Raw genomic sequence first — 23,130 nt, 5'->3', positions numbered from 1 at the left:
TAAATTCTTTAATTGGTTCTAAACTAGTTTAAAATACATACTTATGTCTTAAGTTTCCATTAGAGGAAATATTTACCAAAAAAGGTGGATACAAGTTGGGTACAAGTTAATGAAACGATTTACAACACTGCCAGACGTACTGCATTTCGGTTATTATTGTTATATTTTTGCATGTTTACCTCTTTTGTGTGGAATGTCAAAGTCCCCTAGGATTAATAAAAGGAACATAGAAAGATGCGCATATGCATGGCGTCGGACTTCTTTTATCCGAGCATCGGAGGCGTCGAGGAACATGTTTACAATCTCTCGCAAATGCTGCTCAGATTGGGCCATAAGGTGCTCCATAAAACTTTGTTGAAATTGTTCTTCGACTAATTATTCTCTTATTATTTAAGGTTGTGGTGCTGACGCACTCTTATGGAGACTGCAATGGAATACGTTACGTGACTGGCGGCTTAAAGGTCTACTATCTTCCCATTAAAGTGTGTTACAACCAGTGTATCCTGCCAACCGCTGTATGCAATGTGCCAATTCTACGAGCGGTCCTTCTCCGAGAACGGGTTGACGTGGTCCACGGGCATTCGGCCTTCAGCGCCTTGGCCCACGAGGCGTTGATGGTGGGATCATTGTTAGGTCTTAAGGTGGGAAATAATAGTCATTATGGATCGATGAAATAACTCCCATTTTTTGCAGACTGTTTTCACCGATCACAGTTTATTTGGCTTCGCAGATTTGTCGGCGGCCCTGACAAACAATCTGCTTGAGGTCAATTTAAGCATGGTCAACCACGCCATTTGTGTCTCTCATATTGGCAAGGAAAACACTGTACTTAGAGCCAAGGTGGCTAAACATCGCGTATCAGTGATACCAAATGCGGTGGACACTGCTCTGTTCACACCAGACCCTAGTCAGCGCCCAAGCAATGATAGAAGTACGAATTTTATTTTATTAATTAATATACGTTAAAACAAATATTATTTTAGTTAACATCGTTGTGGCGTCACGACTTGTATACCGTAAAGGAATTGATCTTCTGGCCGGAGTAATTCCCCGCTTCAAAAACACTCCCAATGTGCATTTTATAATAGTCGGCGATGGACCAAAACGCGATTTATTGGAGGAGATTCGCGAAAAGACAAACATGCAAGACAGGGTAGAGATGGTTGGTGCCGTGGAACATGCCAAAGTTCGCGATATTCTAGTTCGTGGCCATATATTTGTAAATACTTCGTTGACTGAGGCCTACTGCATGGCAATTGTGGAGGCTGCTTCTTGCGGTCTTCAGGTCGTGTCGACAAGCGTCGGCGGCATTCCAGAGGTGTTGCCTCAAAGTTTAATTTTTCTGGCGGAACCTGACATTGATGCCATTTACAGCGGGATACTAGTAGCAATAGAAAGACACCGAAAGAATGGCTTTAAGACGCTTAACCCTAACCCAGCCAATGGCCATTTGGAATCAGGAGACAACTGTCGTGGAAAGCGGAGACATCGACGAAAAAAAGAAGCAGATGTATCCCAATCTATCGACGATTCACTGGAAGGTCAGACCAATCACCTAAAACCAATTTTATGCCCCTACCGATGCAACGAGTTGGTCGAAACTCTATACAACTGGGAGGATGTGGCGTTACGTACGGTAAAGGTTTACAATCGGGTTCTCCAAGAACGATCTTTCACTACCAGCGAGCTGGTTGTTGCAGTGTGGCAGCATGGTTCCTGGTTCCTTGTCTTCTTTGTAGTCGCCCACTTCCTTATGCGCCTACTAGAGTTTTGGCGTCCGCGAAATCGCGTCGAGCCAGCTCAAGATATGCAGCGTCTGCCCAGCTAGCAAAGCCAAATAAATCTTTTTTATTAAATAATTTTAAGTATTTATCCTCACAAACTGGTTGAAAAGTTGTATCACTAACCATACAGCATATAGACAACCCATTTCATACAACGAAAATGGACGCGAAAATTTCTTGCGACAGGCCCCAGCAGGCCCCAGAGCGGATTTCTTACGCTCTCTTACGCTCATCGTTCGTTCATCTTACGCTCATTCTCGCAATAAATGTTTTCTGTTTCTCAGTCTCTAAACGGAGCGCGATGAAGAAGGTTGGCCTGCGCTTCGGTTGATCTTTGTATGTATGCGTGTCACACATTCACATACATGGGTGTATGTGTGCGTGCGATTTCGTTTCGAAGCCAGCGCACAAAATTTTGATTTTTCTTACTTTTAAGGCTTGCTACCCTAACAAAATTCGGGTATTCGTTATTTGATGAAATGACGAAAGAAATTATATTATTTTTTATTTTATTTTTTTTTATTATTTCAGCATACATTTTTAATTTATTTAGGAATAAGATTAAGTGTTAGTAGTAAAATGTTTTCTGTATATATATTTTTACGAATCATTAAAAATCAATATACTGAGAAAGTGTCAGAGTATATTTCGGTCGGAGTCACTTAAAGCGCCGATTGCTTTTAAGTTTTTGTTGTTCTGCAAGAGGCTTGTGCATGCCTACTCTAACGATGGAATGATTTTTAGGGGAGGGTGAAGACACGAAAACAGCTGATGGACTTGTTTACCTTTTTTGTTTACAATTTTTCAGGCACTTGTTATTATATTTTGGGTTATTGTGAGATTTAATTAAATTATTGTCGTTAATTTAATAATTTCCTTATATATATTTCCTTATATATAATAACTTTAAAAAGTAATTTAATTCTTCACCCGTCTTCACCCTCCCCTAAAAATCATTCCATCGTTAGAGTAGGCATGCACAAGCCTCTTGCAGAACAACAAAAACTTAAAAGCAATCGGCGCTTTAAGTGACTCCGACCGAAATATACTCTGACACTTTCTCAGTATATTGATTTTTAATGATTCGTAAAAATATATATACAGAAAACATTTTACTACTAACACTTAATCTTATTCCTAAATAAATTAAAAATGTATGCTGAAATAATAAAAAAATATAATATACAAAATAATATAATTTCTTTCGTCATTTCATCAAATAACGAATACCCGAATTTTGTTAGGGTAGCAAGCCTTAAAAGTAAGAAAAATCAAAATTTTGTGCGCTGGCTTCGAAACGAAATCGCACGCACACATACACCCATGTATGTGAATGTGTGACACGCATACATACAAAGATCAACCGAAGCGCAGGCCAACCTTCTTCATCGCGCTCCGTTTAGAGACTGAGAAACAGAAAACATTTAATGCGAGAATGAGCGTAAGATGAACGAACGATGAGCGTAAGAGAGCGTAAGAAATCCGCTCTGGGGCCTGCTGGGGCCTGTAGCAAGAAATTTTCGCGTCCATTTTCGTTGTATGAAATGGGTTGTCTATATGCTGTATGGTTAGTGGTTGTATACTGCCTTAAATTGTAGTAGAATACACTGTTAGCTTGAACTGTCTACCAAATTCGTTGTTATGAACACTTCTTCCACGCAAGCCCAAACTGGAGCGGTAGTGGAGGGTTCGGGTTCCACCGCGGCCTTTCAAGATGAATCTCTGCAGCCACAACGAAATGTAAAAACCAGTAAGTCCACATTAAGATACTTTTTTTTTATTTCTTTTTTTTCAACAGCCTACTTCACTTTTTATTTAGGCGAAGATATTCCCCCAAACCGCGCGGAAAAGACACTATACGTTATGTCCCTTATTCTGGCAATCGTTACATTTCCGATTTCGCTTTTCGTTTGCCTCAGAATCCTGTCTGAGTTCCAACGAGGAGTGATCCTACGTCTTGGTCGTCTACGTCCAAAGCCACCATGTGGACCTGGTGTTGTTTTTTACCTACCCTGCATTGATACCCTGCGAATTGTAGACCTTCGCACCACTTCATTTGATCTGGATACGCAGGAAATTCTTACCAAAGACATGGTCACGATCAATATCGATGGAGTTGTTTACTACAGTATCAAAAGTCCTATTGACGCTTTGCTTCAGGTTTTCGATCCTACGGAAGCCACGGAAAAGCTAGCGATGACCACGCTCCGGAACGTGGCCGGCACTCTCAAACTGATGGATCTTCTTGCTTCCAAAGAGTACCTTTCCTACCAAATTGAGGCCATTCTTTACAACTCCACCGAGCCGTGGGGAGTGCGTGTGGAGAGGGTGGAAATGTAAGTAATCTCATCTCAGTATCGCTTAAATAAATCTCGTATTTCTATCAGTAAGGAGATAGGCATACCGGATCAGTTAAAGCGTGCCCTGGCAGTCGAACAGGAAGCTATGCGAGAGGCAAAGGCCAAAGTGGCTGCCGCCCAAGGAGAACGCGATGCAGTGCGTGCTCTGAAGGAGGCTGCCGACATAATGGAGACCAATCCCATTGCCCTGCAACTTCGCTATCTTCAGACCCTAAACACCATCTGCAACGACAATACCAGGTCTTACGTGTTTCCCTTTCCAGTAGATATTGTAAAACGGATGATGAAATGATCATAAGAAGTTTCTAAAAATATATAATATATAATATATTTTTCCTTTCCTTTCTTTGCATTAAATTAGAATTATGTTAAAAATTAACACTGTTTTTAAAAAAGTTAAATTTTTGAAAACAAGATTGGGTGGCAAGGCTGACAATAAAATTTAAGGAGACCAGCTTCCGCAAAGATTTGGTGACTTAATACCGTACACATCTGGGCACATTGAACATTAGCGGACACCAGACGGGTGATAAACTAATTAACCATTGACACCACATAATCCGTTGGAAAATCCGAACCCAGGTGACTGATTGGACCTCCTGCGCTGCTAGAATCCCAGTTTGGACCCTGGTCAAGGTAAGCTGTGATGGAAGTTTTCACATGTAGCGCTTTTCGGACTGTTAACCTTTTCAGATGGCCGAACTGGTGAGGGATTGGCTGGCGGATTACCAGCGAACGAGGGGGCAGCCAGCAGAGGCGGAGGCGTTTGCCGTGGAGCATGAAACGGACCCTGAAATCGCCGAGGCCATCTTTACCATTTTCAATGAAAGGCAGCGGGGTAATGAAGCGCTGCTTCATGACATTTGCCAGCAGTTACTGGCCTTCTATCGTTCTCCAGAGCTGGCGCTACACAAATTTCCCCTGCAGTTCATCCCAGTGCTGGTATACACTTACCTCCACGCAGTGGCTGGTGGTGACAAGAAAGCCGCCCGCGGTGTTGAAACGCTGCTCATCTGCATTTACAATGGCGAGGTGTCTACCGACGACGGCGGCCAGCGGATAGTGGCTTTCCGCATGCCGATCCTTGCTCAGGTGTCGGTCTACCACGAGCTGAAGAACCTGCCCATGACTGATTTACGCCGCTGGGAGGAGAACTGCAATCGGGAGGTCAAGTGGGGTCCTCACCAACGCATCGAGACGATCCATGCTCAGAATCGAATGCGCATCCTTACGGCATTGTTGTTTTGTTACAACCAGCAAGTAAGCCAGACACAGAAGTCCTCGCTGCTTCACCTCTGCCGGGTAACATCACAGTTGGTGAACCAGGGATTCACTACCAAGTCTGGGCATGGCCATAGGATGAGTTATGGGTATGGTAAACCCTATGAAACCTTGTGTTATAGTTTACTGAGGTAACGCTTACTTGCAGGGCCGATCCAGCCACAGGTGCTCCCTTTCCCAAGCCTTCCTCGCCACGCATTCCACTGTCTGCCTCTTTTCTAATCGAACTGGTGCACGCCATCTACTTTGCAATGTTCAATGGTTATGGAACGATAGCCATTCAGACGCTAGACGATATACACAACCGCGCTACCTATGAGATGTACACCGAATTGATTTTGGTAACCAGTGCGGTGCGCAACTCGCTCCACGCCAATCCTTCCGGTCAACCCAATGACGGGCCTATGGGATTGAGTGTGGCTCTGACTCCAGCCACTAATACCGTGACCACATCAGTTTCCAAGTCGATGATCACGAACGCCTCCTTCCGCACGAAAAAGCTGCCCGATGACATTCCCATTCAGGTGCAGGACCTCACCATGCAGCAGGCGCCACAACAGTTAGCTAGTGTATCGGAGGAAGCAGAACCGGGTTCAAAGGAGTCACCATCTACCAAGGAAAAGGAGAGCTCTGGTACGCGAACTTCTATTATGCGGCCTAGCATGGAAGGCATTAAGGCACAAGCGCACAAGGCGCTAATTGCCGGATTCAAAAAGTCCAAGGACAAGGAAAAAGAGAAGGAAAAGGATAAGGAGCCGCCTAAGCCGCCACAGCGTAAATTCGATAAGCATACGCAGCGCAACTCATTGCTCCAGCTCCAGGCAGAGCCCAACGCAAATCTTGCTAACTCCAGCATCCAGGAGCAACCACCCACCGGCGATGTTTTGCCGATGCAGACCTTCTCGCTGATTAACGAGAATGGCGGAAGTAACAGCAATAGCTTTAGCGTAGACAGCGACCTGAACGATGGTGTTCTGGGGGGAAATACTACCGGTAACCTGCCTCCGCTGAGCAGCACCACCAACTCTGTGACCAGCAGTGATCTGCTCACCAAGAGCTTTGACTCTAGCATTGAATTGGCGCCGCTTGGTCACAGCAGCAGCAACGGTGGCAAGCTGGCCGAACATAGTTTGGTGGAGTAGTGCAATCAATCGCCTTGTTCGTCGGGTGATTAGCCAAATCCAAGTATCAAGTATATATACGTTTACAACAATTACAAGATGGGTGGGTGGGTTTCCAGAAAGAAAATCTATGCCAAGCAACGTAATCTATCGTATTTTCCAAGACATCTTTCTCAAAAATCATCTATTAATTCGCACATTTAAAATTTTTTTAAATACATATATGCCAAATAACTTTTCCACTTATTCATATCAATAGCAAACCTAAAACCTCCATTGATTTTGCGATATGAATTTAAAGAATATTTAGGATAAATAGACTACAGGAGCTTTTTCAAATATTTTCCGTAACATAACTATGTAACTATACATTGATATTAGTGATTAAGATTACTAAGTATGATTACCAAAGATTACTTGCATCAGCAAAGATTCCCTATCAACCCAAAAGTTCACCCACCCTACTATATACACATATATTCGCCACCTACCGCTGTGTATTAACCGAACATAATCGGGGCGAGGAGAAAGATTTGAATTTAGCAATTAAGGATCGTTTGAATTTGTTAAACTTGATGGGTTCTCTTAGTTGTTCGCCTGTATTATTGTATTCCAATCCCAATTGTTGGTTAGGCTAAGTGTTGCTAGGACGTCACAACAATTACAAATTATATATACAATACGTATACACTCGGAACCGCTCGGTAGACATCGTTTGCATGCAAATAATTCGATTGGGGCTATTGTATGTCCCATTTTCGGTGAAAATAATGAACGTACATGAATCGCGATGCATTTCACTTGTTTTAAGTAAGCAGCATGATTGCTCACACATTCGATATCTACTGTACATTCAAACAGAGTTGGGTCCAGGCAATGTAAATGGAATTTAGTTCTGTCACTTATTAGCATATATGTATACATGTGTAAACTAATATATACATACAAATATTTATTGAACGTTGACTTGAACCATGTTATTGATTTAAAATAAATACAACTAAATACGTAACTGATGGTCATTGTCCTTGGTGGTCACGTCGATTTCTTTCGAAACTTGCCTTGCAGAAAGATTCTAGGCACATCGATACCTTCCTTCAGATTGAGGGTCCTCCGATGGACGTAGGCATTAGTGATTACCTCAAAGCCGTTCTCCACGAATAGCTGGGCTACTTCCTGCTCGGAATAGAAGTAACTACGAGTGCCATCCTGTCGCACGTAAAGGTTATCTGATATCTTGTTGCCTGGTTTGAAACGTAGTTGGGCCATATCGTACAGCCCGTAGTCTCTAAAAAGCACCAGGCCTCCCGGCTTGAGTAGCTTCCAAAGGTTCACTACTACGTCCTGGAACTTATGCGGATGAATGGCCGACAGCACAAATATTAAAGTGCACACATCAAGGCTTCCGGGCGCAATATTCTCATGCACCTGTTGTGTGGTTATGTCGCACTGAAAGGCTGTAATCTGTTCAGGATCGTAAAGCGGATTTGAGCGCACAAAATCAACAGCTCTGGGAGAGAAGTCACAGGCATAGAAGTAGAACCTATCGCCACTATTCTTGTAATTCTTTTGCTCCTCCAAAAGGGGGAACACGAGGTTTCCCACCCCGCATCCAACTTCAAACAGATTTCGTTTCCCGCCTTCAGTCTCCGGTTGGTCCAGCAACTCCTGGAACTCCCGCGTTGTCCAGTGTCGGTCCTTAAAAAACCTGGTTTCATTTCGTTTGTAAAATATATCCCAGTTTCTTTGAGCGTCAATTTCTAGTTTGTTGGCTTTGAACTCGGAGACGAGACCACGTTTGTCTTGTTCCTCCAGCTTCTGCTTCTCCGCCGGTGTGAGTTCCTTAGTTTTTGTGGTGAATACATCTGGTTCGAGGGGATCCTTGAAAAGTTTTGGGGTTTACAATATGTTTGCGAAACTAAAATGATTTTGTTTATGTTACCATTAAACACTTTTCTTTATTTTTACGTTTTATATCAAATCAGCAGGTAAACAATGAGTATAGAATAAGGTCACACTAAATGACATAGTAGTCGGCCGAATATTTTTCATGGGGGTCAATGGATGGATAATTGTTCAACGGATATACGGTTTAAAAATAAGGAAAGCGAAAACAACAATAAGTTTTCAACGAAATCAATATGTAGAAATAATATTGACAACGATTTTAGCTTTCAGATTTTAGATTTTGGGGCTAAATTGGATATCCTAGATTTTGCAAGGAAAATATTTTTTGATCAGAAAAATTTGAAAAATCTGGGTCAAAATTTTTGGTTCAAGGTTTTGATTTAGATTGAAGAAGAATCGAACTACAAATCGTTTAAGGTATTCCTTCCAAGGATCGGATGAAAACTGGCCAAGATATGGACTTGGTTTGGGGCTAAAATGGAAATCCTGGATTTTCCAAGGGGTTCCATCAGAAAAATTTGAAAAATCTGGATCGAAATTTTTGATGTAAGGTTTTGATGCAGATTGAAGGAGAATCGAACTACAAATCGTTTAAGGTATTCCTTCCGAGGATCGGATGGAAATTGGCCAAGATATAGACTTGGTTTGGGGCTAAAATGGAAATCCTGGATTTTTCAAGGGGCTTCATCAGAATAATTTGAAAAATCGGGATCGAAATTTTCGTTTTGAGGTTTTGATGCAGATTAAATAAAAATCCAACTACAAATCGTTTAAGGTATTCCTTCCAAGGATCGGATGGAAATTGGCCAAGATATGGACCTGGATTGGGGCTAAAATAGAAATCGTAGATTTCGCAAGGGGTTCCATCAGAAAAATTTGAAAAATCTGGGTCGAAATTTTTGGTTCAAGGTTTTGATTTAGATTGAAGGAGAATCGAACTAGAAATCGTTTAAGGTACTCCTCTCAAGGATCGGATGAAAATTGGCCAAGATATGGACCTTGTTTGGGGCTAAAATGGATATTCTGGTTTTTTGAAGGGGGTCCATCAGAAAAATTTGAAAAATCGGGATCGAAATTTTCGTTTTGAGTTTTTGATGCAGATTGAAGCAGAATCCAACTAGAAATCGTTTAAGGTACTCCTCTCAAGGATCGGATGAAAATTGGCCAAGATATGGACCTCGTTTGGGGCTAAAATGGAAATCCTGGATTTTCCAAGGGGCTTCATCAGAAAAATTTGAAAAATCGGGATCGAAATTTTCGTTTTGAGGTTTTGATGCAGATTGAAGCAGAATCCAACTACAAATAGTTAAAGGTACTCCTCTCAAGGATCGGATGAAAATTGGCCAAGATATGGACCTCGTTTGGGGCTAAAATGGAAATCCTGGATTTTCCAAGGGGCTTCATCAGAAAAATTTGAAAAATCGGGATCGAAATTTTCGTTTTGAGGTTTTGATGCAGATTGAAGCAGAATCCAACTACAATTAGTTAAAGGTACTCCTCTCAAGGATCGGATGAAAATTGGCCAAAATATGGACCTCGTTTGGGGCTAAAATGGAAATCCTGGATTTTCCATATGGACCTCGTTTGGGGCTAAAATGGATATTCTGGTTTTTTGAAGGGGGTCCATCAGAAAAATTTTAAAAATCGGGATCGAAATTTTCGTTTTGAGGTTTTGATGCAGATTGAAGCAGAATCCAACTAGAAATCGTTTAAGGTACTCCTCTCAAGGATCGGATGAAAATTGGCCAAGATATGGACCTCGTTTGGGGCTAAAATGGATATTCTGGTTTTTTGAAGGGGGTCCATCAGAAAAATTTGAAAAATCGGGATCGAAATTTTCGTTTTGAGTTTTTGATGCAGATTGAAGCAGAATCCAACTAGAAATCGTTTAAGGTACTCCTCTCAAGGATCGGATGAAAATTGGCCAAGATATGGACCTCGTTTGGGGCTAAAATGGAAATCCTGGATTTTCCAAGGGGCTTCATCAGAAAAATTTGAAAAATCGGGATCGAAATTTTCGTTTTGAGGTTTTGATGCAGATTGAAGCAGAATCCAACTACAAATCGTTTAAGGTACTCCTCTCAAGGATCGGATGAAAATTGGCCAAGATATGATTGATATGATTGATATGAGATATGATTTCGTTTTGAGGTTTTGATGCAGATTGAAGCAGAATCCAACTACAAACCGTTTAAGGTACTCCTCTCAAGGATCGGATGAAAATTGGCCAAGATATGGACCTCGTTTGGGGCTAAAATGGATATTCTGGTTTTTTGAAGGGGGTCCATCAGAAAAATTTGAAAAATCGGGATCGAAATTTTCGTTTTGAGGTTTTGATGCAGATTGAAGCAGAATCCAACTAGAAATCGTTTAAGGTACTCCTCTCAAGGATCGGATGAAAATGGGCCAAGATATGGACCTCGTTTGGGGCTAAAATGGATATCCTGGTTTTTTGAAGGGGGTCCATCAGAAAAATTTGAAAAATCGGGATCGAAATTTTTGGTTCAAGGTTTTGATTTAGATTAAAGGAGAATCGAACTACAAATCGTTTAAGGTATTCCTTCCGAGGATCGGATGGAAATTGGCCAAGATATGGACTTGGTTTGGGGCTAAAATGGAAATCCTGGATTTTGCAGGGGTTCCATCCGAAAAATTTGAAAAATCTGGGTCGAAATTTTTGGTTCAAGGTTTTGATTTAGATTGATAAAGAATCGAACTACAAATCTTTTAAGGTATTCCTTCCAAGTTTTGTTGTGAGTTGGTATAGAATCGATCAACAATACTTCGAATCATTTTTCTTTGGGATCGAAGGTTATTTCTTAAAATTATTGAATGGAGCTAGTGACGATGAGTATTGACTGAAAATATATGCTTTATTGCCTTGAGATTCTTATAGTTATAAAGCGAACATTTTAAATACAGCCATTATTAAAACAACAAATAACAAAAGTATGCTGAAAAGCAACAGAATTGCTTTGGTCTTTGGTCGCTGGATGGGCATTTGGTCAATCAAAGCCCATTGTGGTCTGGGGCAGGTTATCTGCCCATGATGGTGGGCTCATCCGCCATGGCCACCTCATCGTTGGGCGCCTTGGCGCCTTTTTTCTTGCCCGAGTACCAGAGGAACATAACACCGCATAGAATATTATCCGCAAAAGTGAACCAGGCCAAGAAGACTCCATACCCGTAGCTGAAATTGAAGAGGTCCCATTAATCATAGAATAAATCTCACATTAGTTTCATACGTTAACTCTGCTCCATCGGGATACGCGTAAAATAGATGATCCTTCGTATAGTCAATTGAAGAGAAGAGTACCTGGAGTACCACCAGGGCTGTGGATGCTGCAACCAGGTGAATTCCTCCCGCCAGTCGCTTGAACATATAGCGCGGATTCATGAACGTGTAGAAGGAGAACACTGCCCCCAAGCTCATCACGAACAACGTAATGCAGGCAAAGGACGCCTGCGTCCGGATATAGTCTGAAAGGAAGTACCAAGCCACTGCCAATTAGGAGCTGTTACCAAAATGTACCAATTTGGAATACTTACCCAATAGCTCGTCGTCGAATCCAGGCTCATTTCGAAGGGCGTTAGAGTTGGGGAACATGTCAATATACTTGCATCGTTCTATAGAAAGAATTGGGTTAAATTTGATTCTTATTTTTAGTGACTATATTATATTAAATCTTACGGTTCGGGATGTAGCTGTAATAGGCACTTTGACCTCCGCGTTTTGGCGGCAGCGGAGGCACTAAGATTAGAAGCACCCGCTCGTCATTCAGAACATAAGCGGGAATACCAATGTCCCGGATATAGGTACCCAACAACCGCACCACCAGAGGATAATTCGTCCAGTTACTGAAGATGGCCAACTGAGCCACCTCTGGTATCACATAATAGGACCAGGTGTTGTTGTACTTCACCCGCTGCAGAGCCGATCCGAATGTATTCCTCCTAATAATTCCCTGCACATCTAAAGGATCAATGGGTATAGGTTTGTTCGCCGTGGCATTGATCTGCCTTTGGTTCTCTTCGGTGGACATCACAATGGATCGGAACGCGTTTCGCAGGGTCTGGAAGTCCTCGTCCTCGCCTCGTGCCCAATGAGCAAACATGTGTCGTCTAGCTGCTTCTGTGAAATTATCTCCTGTGTCCAATTTTTCCTTGGCAAACTCCTTGATGAAGTCCATGTGCGAGAGATTCCGTTTGGCCTCGTTGATGTTCGTCTGCGCCGTGTAGGACATGGAACTGAAGTTCCTCACCACCTGGGCATTGCTTAGAGCATTGGGAACAATGGTGTTCCGGCAGTGGCGCCATAATCCCGAGTGCGAGGACATAAAGAATCTTCTTGACTCCGGAATAAAGATGCCTTTTAGAGAAATGATAATAAATGATTTAATACAAAAAGGGAAAGGGTTATCCTTTAAAGTTTCAACTCACCTTGTCCACCGGAAATGATTATCCAATGATCGGTCGATATCGCCACTATCCAGATCAGCAGCGATACCACCGTCAGCAAGCTGCATCCCAGGAGGACCCGGCGCTGGAACATGTAGGCCTCCATAAGAGGACGCCTGGCCTCATCGCGGCCGATGGTCGATGTGGACAGGTCACGCTTCATTCTTGTGCCGCTTTCCAATCCCCTCTATGGCTCTCTGGACGTTGACAACGAGCAATCCTCACACACATGGAACAGCACGCATTCCTGGGGAATGGGAGGGAAATGGTGCGAGTTAGTGAAGTAATTTGTTGTGGCAACTTAACCGACTCTTTTAATATCTCCCCAGGCAAATGAAGTCATGCGGATATATCGCACACATGTGGGGCATTGACGGGTCTCGTAATTGTTTGTCAGGTGTTTCTTTGGGCCTACACGTTATTGATGGTCATGCCATCCGGCAGACTGTCCTATCCCCTGCCAGATCTTTCTTATTTAAACAATATTTTATTTTTATACAAAACATACAGCTGCAGGCAAAACAACAATAGTTTAAAAATAAAAGCATTTGGACGGAAATGCTTAACTTCTAACATGTGTTAACTATAATTTTTTTCACCTATACAGCAGTTTTGGACTAAAATGTGTAACTTTAAAGTATTCCTTAATATTTATAGTCTTATAATAAAAATTATCTAGAAATATATGTTTAAAATTTATATGCAATGATAAATTTATAATTCCTTGAAATGGAAATGCTATTTTTTAACTGGGTTTTTAAGCTGAATATTTTATTAAAATTTTAACTAAAAAATAGATATGTATTTTCTTGACAAAGAATACTATTTCATTAACTTGAAGTGTTCATTCGGATCAACCCACGAGCGTGCCCATCAATTATGCTGCTTTGGAGAAATTTATTTTATTTTCTCTATATATATTTATTTACATGTTGTCTAGGCAACCAGAAATTCCCATTCGAAAACGGATTTTCTGACAGAAATTAAGCAAATTAGTGGACACATTCAAAAGCGAGCACACCCGCGAAATATAAATGACAAAATGCGAAATTCCTTCTTAAAATTGTTCTGCCTCTTCGCGGAATATATGTGAGAATTAGGTGCGCCAATTTGAGTGGGTGGGCGCATGGTTGGGTGGAGTGGCAGGTGAAGATTGAGGGATTCCGGTTGGGGATAGAAGGGGTATGCGTGCAACAGTCCCATATAGTTGTGAATATATATAGTTAGAGCTGACTGTCGGCCATGTGTATGCCGTTTATTTTGGTGATTCCTTCTTTCTTTTGAAAACAATAATTAGGCTAACAAAAGTGTCATTTTTAATATTTTTTTGGGGAAAACCCAAAGAGAATTTTCCTGCATGAATGTGGCGCCAGATTTTACTTCTTCACTTCAGATTCTCCACTTCCGCGATCTATTCTTGGAAGTGATGTTGCAGTTGCAGTTGGGGAGTTGCAACAGTTGCGTCATGAAGTGCGTCATTGCGATCAAGAGAAGAACAATTTCTAGTGGATGTGCCACTTTCCTACGTACACGATTTTCGAATTTCTATTTATTTGGTTTTTTTTTAGCCACTTTTTTTTGCAGAGTTTTTTTTCACAGAGATTACAAGAAACCATTTTCTTTTGTTAGACCATTATTTTTAGACCATCGACGAGACTAAAGATACATTGTCAGAGTTCTGACTGACAAATCGGTTGGAATCATCATTTATTCACATCTTGTTGAGGTTTGGGTGTGCATATTGACACTTTTGACAGGGGAAATTTTATATTTTGAAAAAAAAACGCTCACCCAAATAACCGCTCGACTGCCTGCCTGCCTCCCTTCGTATTTATTTATTTGTTTTGTGTTTCAGCTTTTGTTTTACTTGCCGCCGTTGGCCGTTGTATTTTTGGTATGCGCCGTATAATTCAATTTCCACCCCGGCGAAAAAGAAGCGAATTTTGAGAAATGTGTATTTAATTAATGCCCCACATAAATAATGCCAATGCCAGCCAATTCGTCGGACTCAGCTATGGACGATTCCGACTATCTCACACTGGCCCATAAAATGTCAAATAGTGTTAACATCTGTCAGGTATCCTGATTTATGGTTATATAAGAGCGGTGTGTTCAGCTCCAAGATCGGATGCAATGTTTACCATTAAATCTGCAGCGTTGCAACAATGATCCCAGGCCCCAAGCTGATTGTTTATGACCAATTTGTTTAGTTTGTGAGTTTATGAGCTGGCGGGTTGGTCTAAAATAAAATTTTGCTAATTTCTCAACTAAAAACCGAGACGGACCAGCGATAACAACCGAAATAAATAAATATACTGCGCGCGAACCAAATGAATTCTGTCGAAAAAATCGGAATAAAAGAGCGCGATTTTGGGTCCGGATAGGCGACGAACGGTACACGGTTCCGTTGACTCCCTTGCTCGTCTGCTCCTGGCCAAAGCAGAGCACAGACTGACTGGCTACTGGCCACTAGTGGTTGTCGTTCGTATGCCATTCAGCTTTGTTTTCCCTCTGCTCTGCTTTGGTTTGCCTTGCTCTGGGGAGCGGGCCAAGTCAAAGATTGCCTGCGTGAGCAACGACGGTCCATTGTTAGCCAGCATAAACATAAAAATCGTTCTACTTATACAAATCTGAGAGGGTGGTGTGGTGGTGTGGGCCAAAAAGAGGGCTGGCCCAATGCTGCCACCTGCAGCAAGTTGCCGAAGGAACCGGGCGGGCAGACGTCATCGTTGCTTAATTGCGCCATAAACATGAACTCAACTCTACGGCAGTGTGTGCACAAATTTAGAATTTCGATGAATTTAGGCATCTCTTTTTTTAATGATACACAGAGCATGGTACATGGGCAGCTATTTTTATATCCTCACTAGCCACGCTAGCTGAACGAAATTCCCCCCCCGTTTGCGTTTCCCTCGCAATGCCATTAAATGTTGACAACGCCTTTATGAATGCCTTTGGATCTGTTGGCATACCATTAACAGATCGTTCAGCCCGCAAAAAGGGGCAACGAATGGACGGCGGCAGCCAGCGGATGACGTGGTGCGAAAGACAGCTAACCACTTGTTGGCCAGCCAGTGGTTGTTCCGTGCCTTGTATAGCTGCATCCGTGTATACATAATTTATTGCTGCCTGTCCGAAATGCGCAGTGCACCCATATCGAGATTCAGCTCAGTGAGGATGTCATTAGGAGCTGAACCCTGCATTGTGAGTCCAGCAATTACTTGTTGAACCTCCGGGCAGTTGATGCAGGCATTTCGTATAGCCAGGATGCTCCACTCTCGCATTACTACAGAAAAAAAATTTTAATTTTGAAAAAATATAAGAAAGTTCAAGAGTTCTTACAAGGATTTCGGGCATCCATTACGGTACATTCCAGAAGGGTTGGCAATAGCTGGGTATCCAAGCAGTAACCCTTGTTTTCCTTGTTGTCGTAAAGCAGGTTAGCAGTGCACCGAACAAGTAGAGTTTTAAGTTCATATGAAACCTTCTTTTCATAGCCAGCATCGATTCCTGATGTAAGGGCTACTTCCTCTAGCTTGGTCATGGGTTTGTCCAGGCCTCCTCCGTCGGGCTCCTTTCCCGCGGCCACCACGCATCTCAACAGACTACTCACGTTGATAAACAGGGAGTGATCTGCGCTATAAACATTGGCATACTTTTCGGAACCACTGGCACTCGCGATGATTCGCAACAAAGTATGAACCTCGCGGGGATGCAACTCATGTTTTAGCTTGAGAGTCTCCCGCAGGAGACAATCCGACTTAAGACGGAATTCCTTGGCAAAGTGCTGCAGTAAGAAAAGCGTCACTTCACCGTTTGGACTGTTTTCCCTGAGATAGTGAGCTACATAATCCAAAAAGGACACACGATCTTCTGTTTCCAGCTTTTGGTAACATGCCACGCAACCACGGCCATTCTTAACGATAAAGTGTTCAAGGAAAAAATGCAGATACTCAAAATTGTATGTGCATTGTGCCTCGTTTATTTCATGCCATAGCCGGAGACACGTCTGGAGCGCTACAAGGTCGCTTATTAATCCCCTACCATTAAGGTATATATTGTACATGATCATCAGGAGCACATTATTGGAGCTTCCCAGTGGAGGAGCATAAACTTGTTCCGATATTTTTGTGCCATGCTGTGTCCAAGTGATACTTTGGGTAACTTCATTATTAACTACACTGTTGGCTAAGACTTGAAGGGACAAATTGTGAATAATCCGCTGCTCCGTGCGCATTTGTGGGTTGAAAGCCACAGCATCCAGAAATTTGGCGAAGTCTTCATTTCTGGCCAATGTTTCTTGGCTTTCTGCGCCTTGGGTGAGCAAAAGCCTCAAACTCTTAAGAATTCCTGTGATTTCATCCGCATTTTCAATTGGATTTAAACACACTAGCCTATTTATAAGGTCATTGGTTTCCCTGTGCTGAAAAAATAATACAAATATTATTGTTTATTTTAAACTAAAAAAATGCATCTTACCACATGCGCCATCGCAAACAGCTGTTTTCCGCCAAGTGTTATCGATAGACTCTGCCCGCTTACCAACACTATCCAATTAGGTCAGAATTTCTCTTCTCCATAAATACGGTCGCGCTAAAAAAGAAAAAGAAAGAAAAACAACAAAAAGGGATCAAGTTTTGCAATAAATTTAAAAAGTCATGTAGCAAACAAAGCTACAGCGACTGGATGCAATATAATAATAAAAACAAACAAAGCAATGTCACTGCGGGCGCTCCGGAAAAGAGAGACAAACAATAGCTACATTAACAATAATAACAACTTAAGAACACCAGCGCCAGCAACAACAACTCTCTTCAAGAAAGCAACAACGTCACCGAAAAAAAATCTTAACAAAACTGCCAACTCTAATAGGGGCTTAGGCAAACAGTCCTTGCTCCAACAGCGAAAGTTGTTGGGAAGGTCCTGCAACTCGTGTCCTGACCTTCGACAACTGGGGTGGTACAGCAACAACAACAATAACGGCAGCCTGTTGCGCAGTAAATCGGAAGGGGATGTTGGAGTAGTTACCTCGGGAGCCCCTCTAACCGTAGCCAACGCCAAATCAGAGGTGTGTTTGCAAAGAATTAGCTCACACAGTTACGAACCGTCGGGAATTCCTGCAACAGAAATGCTGGGAGGAGCACGTTCACATCGGGACTTGACACAATCCTCATATGGAAACCAATCGGGAGAGCTGGTGCAGGGTAGAGCACCCCGCAGAATGAGCGAATGCAGTCTTGGCTACAGCCAGACAAGTTCGCGATCTATGTTCGCCAGCCAGATGACGTTATCTTCGGGATCTGCGGCTCCACCTGTTGATCCCAATTCCGTGCTCAGGGTGCCCATTATCGGCTATGAGGTAATGGAAGAACGAGCACGGTTCACGGTCTACAAATTGCGCGTCGAAAACCCAGAGACGAACGACTGCTGGCTGGTAATGCGCCGGTACACGGACTTTGTCCGCCTCAATGGAAAACTCAAGCAGGCTTTTCCAAATGTTAACCTTATTCTACCGCGGAAGAAACTGTTTGGGGACAACTTTAACGCCGTCTTCCTGGACAATCGCGTGCAAGGCCTTCAGATCTTCGTAAATTCCGTAATGGCCAAGGAGGAGCTGCGAAAATGCAAGTTGGTGCGGGAGTTCTTCTGTCTGGACGAGCCGCCCTCGTACTCAGAGTCTATGGAGGAGTGTCGGGTAGGGTGAAATCTTCTTTTTTGCACCCACATTTTACAATTCACATGTTTTTAGGCAATTTTTGAGGCCCAGGAGGAAACTATCACCCACTTAAAGCTGCAGATACAGAATAAAAACGATCTCATACTCAGTTTGCAGCAGAAATTGCGTGACGAGATTAACGAAAAAGATCAGCTCAGAGAGACCTTAAAGTAAGTTTATGCATGAAAATCGGTCTTTCTTTAATTAAAACAAAAATCTGTTTCAGAAACATAAACCTTAACTGTTCGCACTGCTCCTCAGCCAATGAAGGCAGTCTGGATGACAAGTAGACCTTAATATAATCGAAGAAGAAAACTAGATCCAAGTCTAGTTGGATGAGTCTGAGTGCACAATATTATGCTGAGCATAACTCTGGGCACCAGCACCCCTTATATGAAGCAATCATATCAACTCAACCCAACTCAATAATCCAAACCCAAGTGCATATCGGGAAGCTCTGATGCTCCTTCAGTGCTTTAGTATTCATAAATAGGCCTAGATGCTAGCAAATGCTGCCCCCATGCTGGTACTAAGTGGAGTATAATGGTAGTTATTTTTGATATTCGTTTATGGGCAATATATAATTAAGGAATATTTAATTAGATTAAGTACAGAAATTAGCCCGTGTATACGATATGTTATGCAAGCTCACATACAAAATAAACCTAAGGCACAATTTATTACACAATGAAAGTGGCACTATTTTACTAAACAATTTGAAGGCAATGGAAGGCAATCTTAGAGGCTGGTCAGTCTCCCTCGTTATGCTAAGATAATGAAAGTAAATCAAATACGATTTTGTTAAAAAAAATTAAAGTAAAGTTGACATCTTAAAGGCTTGTCATGGCTGGCGGTCGAGCATATGCCTTTGGAATAAATCCATACTTCCTGGTCTTGGGAGCATACGCCCAAAGCCATCCATCTACGGTTTGATTGTTGAGATCGGCGTATATCCAATCCCCACGGCGCACAGAAAGGTACAGATCATCTGGAGCTTGGGCTTTGTAATCATAAAGCATCACAAGCTCCGTTCCGTGATAGCGTAGGTCATCTGTTCCTAATCCCAGTTGCTGTTGTTGCTGCTGGTTCTGCTGACCTTGTTGACCCTGCTGCAGGATATTCTCGACAGCTGTCAGAGTGGCTTTTTGTTGCTGCAGGACACGCACACTGTCGGCAGGGTAAATGAAGCTGGCCGGGACAAATCCCTCCTGGCCGTCACTTCGCATTATCCAAAACCAGTCGGGATCCTCGCGATTAAGAACCGTGACGAATTCGCCACGTTCCACGGACAGGTCGTTCTCGTCGCGTGCAATGAAGGTGTATAGAACAATGCAACGGCCAGAAGGTTCTTTAATGAATGGGGTACACTCTGGCTCTACAAGAAGAATATTCTCCATGCTTTTCGCCGACCCTGCATTCAAGGTTTCATCACACAGCACATCCAGTTTATTGTCTGCGCCCAGGAGTGGTAGATTTTCATCTTGCGGCTGGTCGGGACATTGATCTCGAGGAAGTTTCTTCTTTACGGCCAGATCCGCCAACTGAGTATTGCATGGAGCACAATAGGAGAATGGAATGAAACCTTCCTGGCGAGAGTCCTGCCCAATCACATAGACCCAGTCGTTCTCTCTGTACAGAATATTAACCAGCTGACCTCTTTTAACTTCCAGTTCATCATCCACACAGGGTGTAAAGTCATGCAGTACTACCATCTTAGAATCGGGACTGAAAAAAGGACAATTTAAATATAAAACTCTTGAAGTATAAAGAAATACGCACCTTAAACCGTGTTCCTTTTCGATTCCTACTCTTACTAAGGTTTCAATGCTAGATGAGCCAGTTATGCGTCCCATTCCCAAGCCACCCACAGCGGGAAGATCTCGTTCTATGCTGGCATTTGTGGCTACATTTTACAGAAAAAGAATTATTAGTTTTTATTTTATAAAAGTCCTTGTTTTTTATAAGTGTATCAGCGAGAAACAAGTTTGTTATTGAAGTCTTTTGATTTTGATGAACCGATTATTTCATCTTCATTTACCTTTCTTCTTGTCGCGCCGCATACGCACAGGGCAAAGGAAAGCCATATTTGGTTCCTTTTTTAACTAAAATACCTTAAAACACAAGTTTTTTGTCTATTTATTCGACTTATTTATTTATGCTCGATCTTGGTTTGGTGTTCTCTTTTGCTAGGGATGAGATACAAGTGATTTCGATTTTTTTAATCGATTGGTTAAAGGTTGAGGGCGCGAAATTTAAATAATTATTGATATTTAGTCTAAATAGCTCTGTTCTTTCAAGCATGCAAATACGGTAGAAAGCGTGTGCCGTTCTTGAATGGGGCCTTCAATTTGGGTGCACTGCACCTGTGACCATTGTGCAAGATAGCCTTGCACCTCGTCCAACCATTAATTCACTTTGAGCTCTTAGTAATCTATCAAAGATTTCTTTAGCTCTTCGCGTATCCACCTTGGCTTTATCCTAGTATTGATGTACCGACGAGTGCGTTTATAAAAATCGACGTATTTTCGATCACGAAGTGCGCGTTCCACGTACTGATACCGACGCCGCCCATACACATAATCCCAGGCATGAGTAAAGTTTACCGTCATGAGTGTGATCGCTATGGCGGTAAGCAGCTTCAAAAAGTACCAACAGTCCTGACGAAGGAACACGAACACTTTGGGATAATCGACCAGGAGATTCAAAACTGGTCGAGTGTTCATTAGGGAATCCCGTAGCACATGCAGTAGAAAATGGAATGGCTCCCACACGCATAGCACTATAAACTGGGTGCACAGATAAAAACATCCCAATTCCAGAAATAAACGCCACAGTTCGTCTAAAGGCGCAAATAAGTTGACCCTCGCATGGTTCAATAGAAGCACAACCGACAGGATGAACAAAATCGTCGACAGATCAGGGGCGTCCTTCAGCGGTACTATGTAGAAGCCAGAAAGGTAAAAGATCACAGAGCCAAAGAAGGCGGCCAGCAATTCAGCGATCTCGAAATAGCCACGCACAAGTATCATCTTGTTGTTGGACGAGGATTTCAAAAATGGAAAATATACGACTGATTTGGTTTAATAATTACGTTATATTATAAAAGTACTAAGTGTGTCGAGCTTGTATTTCAGTTTAACAAATTTGACAAGTGAGTTTTCAAGGTCTACTATATATAGCGACATTTGAAGCTTAAACTTGACGCATTTTTCCTGCCCCATCGTCCTTGATCCGTACTCCCTTTACTCGCGTCACTCCCATTCCCTGACAGCTTTCATAAAAGTGGGGGGCATTGCACTATTTTGGTGCCAAGGATAACATTTTTGCATGCAATTTTCGATTATAAGGGTCGAAGAGAACCAACTACGAAGAGAGGCAGCCAGCGAAAGTGTGCAAACTGACCTACACTTCGGCACATGCCCCACCGAAAGCCCCCAAAGTCGCCATGACGAAATTGCGCATTAGGTTTCCCCAGAATTATCCAACGTAGAACAAAACAGCAGCAGGTGCCACACCCCCTAAGACACCCCTTCAACTTGACTTTTGCCTACTACGCAGTTGATTTCACATCCGCATCGCATCCTCATCCACATCCACATCCTCATCCTCATCATGCACATCCACCCCCGTCCAACCATCGACAGCCACACATCCCCATGCCCTATCCCAAGTTTTAGTGGAGAGAGCTGTCTGCTTTCCCAGTTAATCGATAGAGTGGATTCTGCGCACTCCCCCCAATCCTCGGATGCCATTCACAAAAAAGGGGCGGCTGGGCGGGCAGGGCCGGGCAGGGCCGGGCAGGAGGTGGATGGATGAGATGCCGCTCATCACGGGTGGCTGTTGTGTCTGCTGCTGGGTAATTGTTGCTCGGACCTCTGATGGACGAACAAAAAAATGGGACTAGACAGGACTCCCGAATTAAAAGAACTGGGTAGGCGGGAGCCGGAAAGGGAGCACACTGGCTTTGTGGGTCAGATATTTTTGGGTGACACGCGCATTATATTTATGTTCATTTAATCTTATAAATAGCAAGGAAACATTGGCCTGGCATTAATTAAATACGATAGTCCTTGACAAATGTCACCCCCGAATTATGCATCGGGAATGGTGAAATTTGACTCTAACCTTGAGATTCTCAAGAACCCATAAAATACTTTCTTCCTTGTTTAAATTATTAGCAAATTATTTACCATTTCGGCTACATTTGCATTCCAATCGAGCCGGGAATTCGAAATTTCATCACATCATTTTCATTTCAAACATTGTGTAATGCAATTGCCAAATGGAAAATGAAAAATGGAAATTTTACGAGGGAGGGAAAAACAATGGGCAGAAGCCCAGAAAATGCAGCCGTGGCAGATGATAGAGGAATAGGCAATACTCGCTGCCACAAAAATGTTTCATGCACTGTGTGCATATATTTCGATTTGGCTAAAAATGTTCAGCAATTGGCAAAATTCCAAAATGTGTAGAGATTTGAAAAGAGGAATTATTATACTGAA

At 42.5% G+C, this 23,130-nt stretch overlaps 9 protein-coding genes across 11 annotated transcripts; 4 read left to right on the top strand and 5 right to left on the bottom strand.

Annotated features, from left to right (window-relative positions):
• The first annotated feature begins 134 nt into the window (after positions 1-134).
• PIG-A (phosphatidylinositol glycan anchor biosynthesis class A) lies at positions 135-3,493 on the top strand. The gene is made up of 5 exons (XM_070278709.1): positions 135-336; positions 396-641; positions 694-931; positions 984-1,900; positions 3,366-3,493. The coding sequence occupies exons 1-4, from the start codon at positions 235-237 to the stop codon at positions 1,826-1,828; spliced, it is 1,431 nt and encodes a 476-aa protein (XP_070134810.1). The 5' UTR covers positions 135-234; the 3' UTR covers positions 1,829-1,900; positions 3,366-3,493.
• On the top strand, positions 3,400-4,465 carry LOC108123630 (stomatin-4). Its single transcript, XM_017238879.3, has 3 exons — positions 3,400-3,534; positions 3,604-4,120; positions 4,172-4,465. The coding sequence occupies exons 1-3, from the start codon at positions 3,426-3,428 to the stop codon at positions 4,434-4,436; spliced, it is 891 nt and encodes a 296-aa protein (XP_017094368.2). The 5' UTR covers positions 3,400-3,425; the 3' UTR covers positions 4,437-4,465.
• Positions 4,466-4,620: 155 nt separating this feature from the next.
• On the top strand, positions 4,621-7,558 carry Hyccin (PI4KA lipid kinase complex subunit hyccin). The gene is made up of 3 exons (XM_017238834.3): positions 4,621-4,780; positions 4,838-5,514; positions 5,574-7,558. Exons 2-3 carry the CDS (start codon positions 4,838-4,840, stop codon positions 6,565-6,567), a joined length of 1,671 nt encoding a protein of 556 aa, XP_017094323.1. The 5' UTR covers positions 4,621-4,780; the 3' UTR covers positions 6,568-7,558.
• On the bottom strand, positions 7,449-8,643 carry LOC108123593 (tRNA N(3)-cytidine methyltransferase METTL6). The gene is made up of 2 exons (XM_017238835.3): positions 8,489-8,643; positions 7,449-8,427 (listed from the first exon to the last, which is right to left on the bottom strand). The coding sequence occupies exons 1-2, from the start codon at positions 8,489-8,491 to the stop codon at positions 7,582-7,584; spliced, it is 849 nt and encodes a 282-aa protein (XP_017094324.2). The 5' UTR covers positions 8,492-8,643; the 3' UTR covers positions 7,449-7,581.
• Positions 8,644-11,306: 2,663 nt separating this feature from the next.
• Positions 11,307-15,368, bottom strand: LOC108123525 (uncharacterized). 3 transcript variants are annotated; one of them, XM_017238747.3, is made up of 6 exons: positions 15,054-15,368; positions 12,895-13,159; positions 12,146-12,823; positions 12,004-12,081; positions 11,700-11,955; positions 11,307-11,644 (listed from the first exon to the last, which is right to left on the bottom strand). In XM_017238747.3, exons 2-6 carry the CDS (start codon positions 13,073-13,075, stop codon positions 11,491-11,493), a joined length of 1,347 nt encoding a protein of 448 aa, XP_017094236.2. In that variant the 5' UTR covers positions 13,076-13,159; positions 15,054-15,368; the 3' UTR covers positions 11,307-11,490. The 3 variants fall into 3 exon arrangements, with proteins under 3 accessions (XP_017094236.2, XP_017094237.2, XP_070134103.1); XM_017238748.3 differs by having other exon boundaries at positions 11,700-11,934; XM_070278002.1 differs by lacking the exon at positions 15,054-15,368 and adding an exon at positions 14,704-15,008.
• A 103-nt stretch (positions 15,369-15,471) lies between these two features.
• On the bottom strand, positions 15,472-17,526 carry LOC108123526 (ataxin-10). Its single transcript, XM_017238750.3, has 3 exons — positions 17,392-17,526; positions 16,255-17,335; positions 15,472-16,198 (listed from the first exon to the last, which is right to left on the bottom strand). The coding sequence occupies exons 1-3, from the start codon at positions 17,401-17,403 to the stop codon at positions 16,032-16,034; spliced, it is 1,260 nt and encodes a 419-aa protein (XP_017094239.2). The 5' UTR covers positions 17,404-17,526; the 3' UTR covers positions 15,472-16,031.
• A 103-nt stretch (positions 17,527-17,629) lies between these two features.
• On the top strand, positions 17,630-19,321 carry Snx16 (sorting nexin 16). Its single transcript, XM_017238751.3, has 3 exons — positions 17,630-18,607; positions 18,662-18,798; positions 18,855-19,321. Exons 1-3 carry the CDS (start codon positions 17,630-17,632, stop codon positions 18,916-18,918), a joined length of 1,179 nt encoding a protein of 392 aa, XP_017094240.2. The 3' UTR covers positions 18,919-19,321.
• Positions 19,322-19,366: 45 nt separating this feature from the next.
• On the bottom strand, positions 19,367-20,802 carry Dlish (Dachs ligand with SH3s). The gene is made up of 3 exons (XM_017238752.3): positions 20,667-20,802; positions 20,408-20,531; positions 19,367-20,353 (listed from the first exon to the last, which is right to left on the bottom strand). Exons 1-3 carry the CDS (start codon positions 20,710-20,712, stop codon positions 19,459-19,461), a joined length of 1,065 nt encoding a protein of 354 aa, XP_017094241.2. The 5' UTR covers positions 20,713-20,802; the 3' UTR covers positions 19,367-19,458.
• Positions 20,753-21,776, bottom strand: LOC108123529 (uncharacterized). The gene has a single exon (XM_017238753.3). The coding sequence runs from the start codon at positions 21,655-21,657 to the stop codon at positions 21,052-21,054; it is 606 nt and encodes a 201-aa protein (XP_017094242.2). The 5' UTR covers positions 21,658-21,776; the 3' UTR covers positions 20,753-21,051.
• Between the last annotated feature and the right edge of the window lie 1,354 nt (positions 21,777-23,130).

The sequence above is a fragment of the Drosophila bipectinata genome, chromosome 2R (genome assembly GCF_030179905.1).
Source record: "Drosophila bipectinata strain 14024-0381.07 chromosome 2R, DbipHiC1v2, whole genome shotgun sequence".
NCBI classification, from domain to species: domain Eukaryota; kingdom Metazoa; phylum Arthropoda; class Insecta; order Diptera; family Drosophilidae; genus Drosophila; species Drosophila bipectinata.
Note: the sequence above shows the minus strand (reverse complement) of the source record. Positions and strands in the feature narration are given on the sequence as shown.

Coding starts and splice junctions, on each gene's coding strand:
- LOC108123526 (XM_017238750.3), bottom strand. Junction 16,199..16,254: donor AATGGATGCCCGAAATCCTT/GTAAGAACTCTT, acceptor TTTTTTCTGTAG/TAATGCGAGAGTGGAGCATC.
- LOC108123529 (XM_017238753.3), bottom strand. CDS start 21,657: ATGATACTTGTGCGTGGCTATTTCGAGATCGCTGAATTGCTGGCCGCC.
- LOC108123525 (XM_017238747.3), bottom strand. CDS start 13,075: ATGAAGCGTGACCTGTCCACATCGACCATCGGCCGCGATGAGGCCAGG. Junction 12,824..12,894: donor AATCATTTCCGGTGGACAAG/GTGAGTTGAAAC, acceptor TTTCTCTAAAAG/GCATCTTTATTCCGGAGTCA. Junction 11,956..12,003: donor ATTCGACGACGAGCTATTGG/GTAAGTATTCCA, acceptor CCTAATTGGCAG/TGGCTTGGTACTTCCTTTCA.
- PIG-A (XM_070278709.1), top strand. CDS start 235: ATGCGCATATGCATGGCGTCGGACTTCTTTTATCCGAGCATCGGAGGC. Junction 337..395: donor TGCTCAGATTGGGCCATAAG/GTGCTCCATAAA, acceptor TTATTATTTAAG/GTTGTGGTGCTGACGCACTC. Junction 932..983: donor GCGCCCAAGCAATGATAGAA/GTACGAATTTTA, acceptor ATATTATTTTAG/TTAACATCGTTGTGGCGTCA.
- Snx16 (XM_017238751.3), top strand. CDS start 17,630: ATGTCACTGCGGGCGCTCCGGAAAAGAGAGACAAACAATAGCTACATT. Junction 18,608..18,661: donor AGTCTATGGAGGAGTGTCGG/GTAGGGTGAAAT, acceptor ACATGTTTTTAG/GCAATTTTTGAGGCCCAGGA. Junction 18,799..18,854: donor CAGCTCAGAGAGACCTTAAA/GTAAGTTTATGC, acceptor AATCTGTTTCAG/AAACATAAACCTTAACTGTT.
- Hyccin (XM_017238834.3), top strand. CDS start 4,838: ATGGCCGAACTGGTGAGGGATTGGCTGGCGGATTACCAGCGAACGAGG. Junction 5,515..5,573: donor GGCCATAGGATGAGTTATGG/GTATGGTAAACC, acceptor GCTTACTTGCAG/GGCCGATCCAGCCACAGGTG.
- LOC108123630 (XM_017238879.3), top strand. CDS start 3,426: ATGAACACTTCTTCCACGCAAGCCCAAACTGGAGCGGTAGTGGAGGGT. Junction 3,535..3,603: donor ACAACGAAATGTAAAAACCA/GTAAGTCCACAT, acceptor CTTTTTATTTAG/GCGAAGATATTCCCCCAAAC. Junction 4,121..4,171: donor CGTGTGGAGAGGGTGGAAAT/GTAAGTAATCTC, acceptor TATTTCTATCAG/TAAGGAGATAGGCATACCGG.
- Dlish (XM_017238752.3), bottom strand. CDS start 20,712: ATGGCTTTCCTTTGCCCTGTGCGTATGCGGCGCGACAAGAAGAAAG. Junction 20,532..20,666: donor GCGGCGCGACAAGAAGAAAG/GTAAATGAAGAT, acceptor TGTAAAATGTAG/CCACAAATGCCAGCATAGAA. Junction 20,354..20,407: donor GAAAAGGAACACGGTTTAAG/GTGCGTATTTCT, acceptor TCCTTTTTTCAG/TCCCGATTCTAAGATGGTAG.